This window comes from Branchiostoma lanceolatum, chromosome 2 (genome assembly GCF_035083965.1).
Source record: "Branchiostoma lanceolatum isolate klBraLanc5 chromosome 2, klBraLanc5.hap2, whole genome shotgun sequence".
NCBI lineage: Eukaryota > Metazoa > Chordata > Leptocardii > Amphioxiformes > Branchiostomatidae > Branchiostoma > Branchiostoma lanceolatum.
Window position 1 is genome coordinate 6,700,594 of NC_089723.1, and position 10,542 is coordinate 6,711,135.

General features: G+C 43.6%; 1 protein-coding gene across 1 annotated transcript; it reads right to left on the reverse strand.

Moving 5' to 3' along the window:
- Positions 1-1,401: 1,401 nt before the first annotated feature.
- Positions 1,402-6,184, reverse strand: LOC136426701 (complement C1q-like protein 4). The gene is made up of 2 exons (XM_066415455.1): positions 5,969-6,184; positions 1,402-1,898 (listed from the first exon to the last, which is right to left on the reverse strand). Exons 1-2 carry the CDS (start codon positions 6,123-6,125, stop codon positions 1,450-1,452), a joined length of 606 nt encoding a protein of 201 aa, XP_066271552.1. The 5' UTR covers positions 6,126-6,184; the 3' UTR covers positions 1,402-1,449.
- Positions 6,185-10,542: the final 4,358 nt, after the last annotated feature.

Below are 10,542 nucleotides of genomic sequence, written 5' to 3' on the forward strand. Positions count from 1 at the left end.
TATAACGTGCTTGAGGTACCTCTCGCTATGCGCGAAACACATTTTATGTTCCTTCTGAAAGACAGGTGCAGCCCCAACCGAGATGTCCTGCCCGGGATTGAACCGGGGTCTCCGAGGTAAAACCAGGAGAGGAGCCTGCTACCAGTTAAGCTTCAGGGGCATCCCTCCTTATTCTAAGAAGGATCCATTTGGTAAAAGGTCTAGAAAAGGTCCAACCACTTAAGATGACAAGCCAGTGACATTTTGCATTAAGATAGACTAATTTAATTTTACGCCTTTCTCTTTTAAGGTCGCACTGATTTTAATGTAGCTAGCTTTTCTGTGCTTGCAAATGTTTCTATCTGGGCAGGATGAATTTGCGGATAGTTGCATTCTAAATGACTTTAGCGGTCTCTTAAAGGCAACCTAAGCATTATTGGGGCATTGAAAGTCATATTTTCAAACTCAATTTTCTAGTGATTTCTGTCCATAGTAAGTTTAAATAACACTATCCCATTGCATATCGACCATTCTGGAGGAAAGATACGATGTTCTTGGGTGGAGGGAACTCATTGAAAATCTGAGCACTTGGACTCTGGGCTGATTATTGGGTGGTACCCATAAATGAAATACACCTTTTGCGGCGTGTTTCTGCGCTCTTTTTAAATGCCCAAAGTACAAATAATGATGCAAATGTGATAATATTCGGAAGTAAATTTCAATTTGATAGCCTCTGCCAGGCTCCGTCCCATCGTTGGGAAAATAGTAGAAATCAGCCGAGGTACTCCGCTATACAGTGTAGGTCCGCTATACAGTAAAGTTCCATTTCCATGGACAGCTGGCTTCCCTACAGACTACACATACGCCCGGTCGCGCCACACTGGGCGCTGAGCGATTTACGATCTAAATGATCTTCAGTGCTGAGCTAGTTCCTTTGTAGAGATAATCGGGGGATTAATTTGATACCCTTTCGTCTAAGCGACTTCTCCCAGGCTCCGTCCATCGAAATGGTACTTTGCCGTATAGCGGACCTACCCTGTATAGCGGAGTACCTCGGCTGATTTCTGAAGTCGCTTCGGGCACCTTTAAGTTTGATTCTCTTAGGAAAAGTCACATTTAGGTACTCGGATAGATTATCTAAGAGAATTAGCACTGATTACTTGTTGAGTGACAGATTCTAAATTTTGTTAACTTAGTACATGTACTAGTGATTTCAAGGTATATTACTCGGTGTTACAATGAAGTTACTTGCTAGCAGAAGAGCCTTGTTTTACGTGAAAATCAAGTGCAATGTACGAAAGACACAATTCAGCCTTTGGCTGCATGCTTATTTATTAAAAAGCCATTGATTGATTGATTGATTATATGCTTGCACGGAGAAACTAATCTTCTTTCTACTTTAGACAACGAAAAACACAAAGGTCGGCATCAACTGTTCATATGTCGCTCTAAGCCAGAGTAAAGTCCCGATCAGTCCGCGTGAATGAGGAAGCCAGAGTACGTGACATGCCTGTTAAAGTTGCTGTTCAGGAATTTGCCTTGTCGCAGTTCCACAAAGACTTCGTCCCCGACCGCTAACTGCAAGATGACGGTGTTGCTACTAGCGAGGACCGATCCAGTCGCCCCGTTGTCTTCCCAAAGAGTGGCCCTCGGTAGGTCGTTTTGAATCAGAGCGATCCAGTAGCTTGCACTAGTAATCGACCTCGTCATCCCATTGAACGTAAAGGAGTAGATACCGGCGACAGGTGCCACAAACTTGCCGGAGGACTTGTTGTACGCCCCGCCCACGTTGACGTAGACGTTGTCGTACGTAACAACCTTATTGCCGTCGGGAGCGTCCAACGCCAGCGTACGAGCGGCGGAAAACACCACAACTGGGGGGCAGGATGGCCGCATGTCGCCTTTGGTTCCACAGTATCCTGAACGCAGAGAAAGAGAAATCTTTATTGGCACAACAAAAGTACAGCGACTTTCGTAAGGTCTTCTACGTACATGCAAACAACAAACAATGGGATACAAAATGATTAACCTACGTACAAATATATGAATACTTCAACATGTCGAGTTTAACCTATCCCTTACACTCCTAGTTCTAAGATCTAAACATTCTTTGATATATTTACCTATTTGTACACAGGTAGGGTCGTCTCCTTCTAGAATGTATTTGAATTTATCTTAAGTATGGAATGTATCAAATTCTGTTGAGCAAGCGGAAAGAAGGTTGAACAGCTTTGAGCGTTTATCATGATATCGTGGACAATCTATGATAAAGTGTTGTCCATCTTCAATTTCATGTGGACAAAATGGACAAAACCTCTGGTCACGGGGAATTTTATGGTATCTTCCGATTTCCACATTCAATCTATGTTTGTTAGTTAGTTTGTTTGTTTATTGCATGGTTCGAATTCGCACAAATAAAATAAACAGAGGCAAATGAATATACGAAATATAATGCAGGAGGAAGGGGAAACCCGGGAGGCTTTTCGAAGCCCTCCTCCTATAAACTAACTAATAATGATAATGAAATACAATTATAAAGAAAACCATAGATAAAACCAATTTCTAATACACTTCAATAGAAGCAAATTACACACTTCAATTGATGCAAATACGAATGTCATATTGTTTATTGGCAAAATTATGCCAGAAGGCTAATTGCATGTACAGTATCGAAGTAAATTGTAGTAAAAGTACTAGTAATTGGGTACATACCACTAATGTCTAATCAACTATAAGGTTTGACTTCTTCTCACCCTCCTCCAGCACGACTGAATGCGCTCGGTAAACTCTCCCTGCATCAGCCCTGCTATTCTAAACCCTGATTTTGGCTCCTGGCGACGTTACCGACATTTGCTCATGTAGCTAGCCTTATTTGGCACAGACAGCCGTTATTTTGTTTTGAACCCAAAATAGCGATGTAAGACGTAACCTGATTGGCTGATAGCGACCGTTACAGTTTTCCACAAGATGAGCTTGTGCCAATCCTCTGATTGGCTGAAAGCTGTTTGGTGGCGACGTCACCAGGAGCCAAAACCAGGGGTTAGAATAGCAGGGTCGATGCCGGGAGGGTTTGCCGAGCGCATTCAGCCGTGGAGGAGGGTGATTCTTCTTTGATGGCAGTACAATGAACTGCCCCACGTTTTGCATAATGAGTGGTTTTGTAATCTTAGCACAAACGTGGTCTTAAGGTGATCATCTAAATCGTTAAGAGGCTCTGTCTGTAAAAACCAAGCATAAGGTGGCCAAATCAAAAAGATTGTGTGGTGGTAGGGCCTTGGCCCAAACCTACAAAAACAGGAAAGATTTGAGTCGGAGGTTACCAGTTTCCTTAGGGACGGCCTTTTTTCAAAATGGCGGATTTTCACTTTGTGAAGGCCCCTTTCTCACTCAAAATGGACCATCTTTGGCCTACTGTAACGTTAACACCAACAAATGAACAGAAATTTTGTTGCCTCTAACATTTCCCATTTTTGTAGGGTTGGGCCTAGTCCCTACCATCACACAAAATTTAAGAAAGTTTGAAATAATCTGTTCCTTTCGGTCTCGTATGTTTAGTTTTTGCAGCATACAAATTAGTTGCAGTCAGCAAGTAAGAATTTACAATATGAAATGCCTGGCATGAATCCGGGTCGAGGCTACTCTCCAAGCAGAGGTTAGTTTTTTTTAAATTTCTTTTTAGGCGTTTTTGACGGACTTTCTATTTTGTCAGGTTTTCCTTTTGTCCACCATCCAAACGGACAAACAGAAAACATTGCAAATAGAAAGCTCGATAAAAGCGCAGAAAAAGATAACGAAAACCAGTCGGAGCCTAACATCTGCTTGAAGAGTAGGTCTAGACTACTTGTAGGTCTTTTACGGGGTAGAATTGATCGTGCTTACACACAGGTCATGTATTTCAAACTGATGGGGCCCTAACTGCTCATGAATCACAGAGGCATACCATACGAGTATGTTTCTAGTCTGGAAAATCCAAACTCAAGCTTTCATAGTGGCTTCGTGTGGCGTAACGGCTAGAACATTCGGCCGTCAAACAAGGGAACCCGAGTTCGATACCGGCTTGCCCCCAGACATGTCGGGACATGCGCCCGGACATTGTGCCCTTGGAAAAGGCGCTTGACACAAATTTCCTCACTCTACCCAGGTGTAAATGAGTACCTAGCTTCGGTTAGGACGTCCCTCGGATAGGACGTTAAATGGAGGCCCCGTGTTTGGGGAGAGCCACACCCCGCGCACTCACGTTAAAGGAATCCACCACACCTTTCGAAAAAGAGTAGGGGCATGCCCCGGTATGCGATGGTCCAACCTTACAGTCTGGTCTGGGTTGACATCTTGAAAAGGTGATAGTCATCTGTAATGTCAATCCTTCCACAAATGTGGTAAATCTGAATAAATGAATAAATCCGAGGCTGTAATGGCCCCTCCCCGCGGCTGGCCAGTTACGGGTGGCTGACTAGAAGCGCGATTAAAATCAGGCTAAGTTTCGTGTTCAATTAAACACGCCATTCCTTTACGCTCTGTATTCCGAAACGACCCTCGGACGGGAAAGTTGCTCGTTGATTTTGTGCCCAACGTCGCGGTGGCGTAGTGGCAGGGTGTTTGGCCCCAGAACCCAGAGATACGGGGTTCAAATCCGGGGTTCCCTGATTTGTCCCGTTGACGTTGTCCTGTTGACGTTGTGCCCTTGGGAAAGGCGACTTTCCCCACTTTACTCAGGTGAAAATGAGTACCTAGCTTCGGTTAGGGACGTCCCTCGAATAGGACGTTAAATGGAGGTCCCGTGTTTGAGGAAAGCCACACCTCAAGCACGTTAAAGAACCCAACACACTTATCGAAAAGAGTAGGGGTCCTTCCCGGCCCGGTGTGTGTGGATCATATAAGTCTGTCCGGATATGCAGCTTGTACTCTTCAGTACAAACCTGGCGTGTTACGCCTTGAGGCGGTTTACCGAGTATGCAATACAAACAAACAAACTTCCGAGTGGCCAAACACTAATCTCGAAGCAGATCAAAGACCGTATCCAACTGCATGGCAAAAGGAGTTTAACTCGGTGGCGAATAAAATTGCTTTTGCCCGTTGGATACAATCTTTGCCATCGTAAGATCTGTTTGGAGATTAAAGACACCCAGAGCATTTTATGAGGCTTGATACTTGAATAAAAAAACCTCGAATTTTTAGTCATTCCTACACACAGTAAGTTTCAATAACACTATACCAATATATATCGACATTCAACGAGCAAAGATGCGATGTCATTGTGTGGTGAGAACCAACAGAAGCGCTAATAGACTGATCTTGGCTGTACTTCACAATTAGCGGTTCGACCAATGAGAGAGTGACTGCATGTCCGTCAAATATTTGCATCTTTATGTTTTTATTTTGCATTTCTACGCTTTGACGTAGGTGGGCGGGGCTGTGGGATCGGTCTATTTACACTGGGCGCGTGAAACTAAAGGGATCATCGTGTAGCTCATTTTTGTGCCGCTTTTGGGCACGTTTGATAAGAAATCTGCACGCAAATGTGGTAAACAGTGGCATTTAATGTCAATTTCATAAAGATTACAGCAACTAGAAAATTTCCAGTTTTCAAGCCTCATAAAATGCTCTGGGTGCCTTTAAACTGTTCCCGCACAAATTACTCGAAGTCCGAAGAGGTGTGTCCCTTACCGTCGCCATTTTCTTCTTCCCTGGTGTCTCCGGACAAGTCGTGTCTCTTTGCCGACGCCCCACGCGTCTTTTCTTGCACTCAATTTGCCCAATTTCGGCGTGTCCTCCTCAAGAAGTTATACTCAACCTAATTTATACGCAAAGATTGTACTTTGGCTCTAAATTCGAAATAATGATGTCTTAGCAGTAGCCCCAAACACACGCCACCTACTCACATGCCGCCATTTTGTTCATTTGGTTTACCTTTCATGCCTTGATATAATAGCACCTAGTGTAACAGTGCCAAACCGTCAAACTTGGACAAAGTAGACTTTAAACTGCTTACCTGAGGGTCCAGGGTCTCCCTTCTCTCCCTTTTGACCGGTCGGAGCGACCACGGTGATGTTCTGGTTGTTGGTGACATGCTTGCACGACCGGTCTTCTACTGACGACTGGGCGGTTATCATCGGTGTAAAAAGAAAGATAACGGCCAGAAACATCATCTTCAGGCTTTCTGGTGCACTGTGAAGGGAAAAGTACCAACTGCGATCAACTTGTCTGTGAACTACTGGCAGAGCCCTTAAAAAGACGGTGGACTATTCCATTTTAACATAGGGCGAAAACATCCGAAACTCTACAAGTACATGTCACCCCATTTAAAACAGTTTTAAGACGAAAGCCCGCCTGGCAAACGCAGAGTAGCTTAATCAATGGCCTTCATCATAGTTTTTTTCTCTTTTTAGCTGATGACACAATAACGAAAAATAATATTCTTACTTATCGCAATTACCCTCGACCAAGGTTGTGCCTCAAACGTGCCAGATTCTACATACATCACGTTGACGACTCACAAACAAAACGAACGCATGGCAACATATGTAGGAAAGAAGAAAACTCTCACGAAAGCGAAAAATGCCATCAGTTTCCGTGATGTTTTCACAGTTGTTGCCGCTTCCGTCGTCTCTGTAGTTCCTGAACTTTGCATGTGACTCTTACATGTCCAAGTCCAAAGTAATGGATATACTGTAAATGCATTTAAGTTCGCGTGGTTTTTATTTCACGCTAAGGCGAAAATGGAGTGTTCGCGGTGGTTCTAACCTCGCGGCAGCGCTATAGTCATATACTGCTACTGTGACAGTATTGGACAAGAATGTTCGCGGTGGTTTTAAGTTCGCGGTGAAACGCTCGCCGTGAAAACCGCGAACATAAAACCACCGCGAACATTTCTGCATTTACAGTATTCAGTGTTTACCTCCTGAAGAGATAGGAAACCGATATCGTAAAAAAAAAAACAGTGACATTTGCCCATAAGTAGCGGAGAAGAAGATAAACTTGGAAAGACAACAGATCAAAATCCGTAAAATGCAGCTAGAGTAGCGTGCTTGGTCCAGTGGTTAGCGGCCCTGCCTCTGGAACTAAATGTAGAAACCCCGGGTTCGATCCCGGCTGTGTCGCTCACCCGACATGCGTGCTACCGGCAAGGGTCGCAGTCCTTAGGAAGAGACGTTAAGCCGTGGTCCACTGTTCATTGTGCTTGTCGAAAAGAGCTAGGGGAATTTCCCCGGTACAATGAACCTGTGAATACTGTATATAGCGTCTGTCTTCTCTGTCACGACCAGTGGAAGATTAGCTCATCTGTTCATTGAGTTGTTGAGCTAAACTGGTTCGAGATCACTTTCCTTTCCTTTAGGTTGTTATCGTTTTTTTCTTTCTTTTGGTCAGTCGTGTTGTTAGCCCCCAGGCTCAGCTTTGGCAGTGACATATTACGGTGTGATGGCAGGGGCCTACTAAACCATGGTGTAATAGTCACGATGCACAACCGAACCCAGGTGTGCAAGCGAACTTTAACCCCGATGTGTGAAGCGTACCCAATGCACGGGAAATATCACACAGGGGCGCAAAAGTTTGCAGAAATTTTCACAAAAACTCCAAACATGTAAGAACATATTTCGTTCACACAGAAACATGTGTCCATGTGTAAGGAAGGTACTTGAATTTTGACGGTCACTCTGTCCTGAATTCTTTTCGGCTAACAGTATTTCTACTTACCTAATGCTTCTACTAGGGTGAGATTATGATATAGCTGAGTTTCTTGTACTCAGTTCCAAGACTTCCTTTAGATGATGTCCGTTCTGATGATCTGTTTTGAGAAAGAGTGTAGGCGGCACTATTTCCTTGCAATGATGGCTAGAGTAATGGCCCAGAAAGAGTTATGATGCTTCTGTCCGGGGGGCAAACCTTCCTGGTGGACATTGCCTTATTTGGGACTGTCCACCACCATCTAGAGGAAATGAGCCATGGTGAATGAGATAGAGGAAGAATGTACCTTTTGTCAGAAAGATTTACATAGGCTAATAGAAGCCAAGGTATAGATGCAAGAGAAAGCATGTACTAAAGAATAGTGAGCCTCCGACCTGGGGCAGCGGTTGGTTTGGAGAGCGGACAAATAACGGGACATATGATAAAACGGTCACAATCTTCCCCACTAACCTCTGCTTGGAGAGTAAGAGAGAATACAGATCCACGTCTTCAAAATGTAGCGACGACTCTTCTAATTCCTTTGGGTTAAGCGAACATCTCATCACAACTTTTCTACGAACTCGTAAGGAACACTCCGTCGAGGTCAAGGACACAACAACCACCTACACCCCTTACAATAGCTCAAGCAAAACTTAATATATAACTTGAGCCCGGAAGATATTTATGATCAATATCATTTCAATGTCAGACATTTTGGTAAAGCTAAAGGTCGATTTTCTTAAGACGTCGACGTGGAATTGATCCGCTGTGTCAAGGGCACGGTATTGGAAGGCGGAGGCCATCTTTCTTCTTCCGACAGCCTTTTAACCGAAGTCATGGTTTCCATTTACACATTTATGGCGTAAGGAAAGTAGGGCAAAGTGCCTTTCCCAAGGACGCAACCTCTATCCATGAATGCGAGGAAACGAAGTCATGAGATGCTGCAAATGCAGAAATGTTTGCGGGGATTTAATTTGGCGGTTGGGAGAAAATGGAGTGTTCGCGGTGGTTTGGAGTTCGCGTTTGAAACAATAGTAGCGCTACAGTCACACAATGGAACGGCCTTTCGCGGTGGTTTAAGTTCGCGGCAAAGAGTTAGCCGCGAAAACAGTGAACATAAAACCACCGCGAACATTTCTACATTTACAGTACCTTTTGTCCGCTACAGATCCCTTCACACTTGTGTGTATATACAAGTCCGCATGAGTTACGCATTAACATGTTTTTGGTTTAGGTTAAGTTTGCAGCCTGAGAAGTAATTTGTTTGGTTCGATAACTAGGCTGCACAGCGGTGGGTCAAAGTAGAAAACAACTTCTTCCCCGCAAACTTTACTTAAACCAAAACAATGTTAATACGAAACTTATGCGAACTTCAATATACGCACAAGTGTGATATAGCCCTGTCCTACCGTACGTTCCCTACCATTCGAAACCACACGGACACTTTGCTACGTAGAAAAATGGCCGATGCTGGAAGTTTCCTTTGGTGCATGAAACTCAAACTCGTCATTATTTCTGGGGTCAGGGAGGTGATCTACCGTAGTACGTATTCAATATTGGTTACCCTTGGGGCCAACCTCCGTAGGCCGGCTTCCTCAAAGCACTGCCGACACCCGGAGTGTAACATGTTTTGTCTTTGTTTTTATTTATTCGCACATAAAAACAGAAAACAATAATAAATTAATCAGAAATACAATAAGAACGTGCAGGAGGAGGAAGGAAGCCTGCATGCAAGGCTTATAGAAGCCCTCCTCCTTTTAACTTAACAAATATCGATTACATAAATAATATGATAAATAACGAACAAAGGAATAACAAATAATGAAATAAGCATAATAAACAACTATATAACGAAAAATCGAATACTGATGATATGATACAGATTAAACGTAAGAAATTATTATCAACGAAGACCAGAAATATTTTTAGAAGTAGTTGGGATTTGATAGGAGATGATCTCGAAGATGACATTTGTATTAACTTATCAACTATATTTACGCCGCCGCCAGCATGGATATCGTGGTTTATACCAGGCTAAAATCGACCTTGACTTTCGGCTTCCAAATTCCTGTCCACATACCAAATAAAAAAAGGTTCTGACTCGAGTTATGCTGACTACAGTAGTCCGGGAATACAAACAGACAGACACACACATAGACAGACACACAGACACGCCAAAAACTAGATCTCCATTTCTCATAGAGATACTATACTATACTGGCTATAGATAGAGTTGGGGTTTGGCCACCGTAGGGGTTCATTTACCGGCTCATTTTAATAGGAGTGGGAAATATCAACCTTCCTACATACTGACTCTCCTGTCCACTTATCATCCTCAGCTTTCTACTCCTTTCTATCATCCATGCCCCCGTAGGAAGGCCTGGTGAAGGCTATGCATATTGGATGCTGCAATTGGACGACGGTTGGGGAAAAGTCATGCTGGCCCCCAGGGCAAGTATCGGATACGATAACAACCAATTATCCACCGGAAAGGCCTTTGAACCTCACCTGTCAATCACGTTTGCCAGTAGGTCAATGCTGTTCACTGGTTGGGTCATCCCGAGGAAAGTCTAATTACACTGCAAGCGCTGCGGTATTCTCCTCAAACTTGTTTGAAGCTTTTTGATAAAGGCCAACGTAAGAAAGACGATGAATAGGCTTCCAAGAAAAATGATGACCAGACACATGAATAGAGAGACTTTAAGTAAAATGTTTCAACTGGAAGATCAAGAGCACAGAAGGAATAAAAAAATCAAGATCATAGCACGGTCAGGCCAAAAGATTAAAAACGTTCTACTGCAGTCCCAAGGTCACATACCAGGGGGCCCAAATTGACCTTGACCTTCGTCTTCTCTACACCTACCCACATACCAAATATCATCGTAACCCATCCAAAGATTG

Bases quoted from the DNA above. Each gene is read 5' to 3' on its own strand.
- LOC136426701 (XM_066415455.1), bottom strand. From the start codon at position 6,125: ATGATGTTTCTGGCCGTTATCTTTCTTTTTACACCGATGATAACCGCC. The intron at 1,899-5,968 runs GTAAGCAGTTTA...CTCTGCGTTCAG, and splicing joins GGGAGACCCTGGACCCTCAG to GATACTGTGGAACCAAAGGC.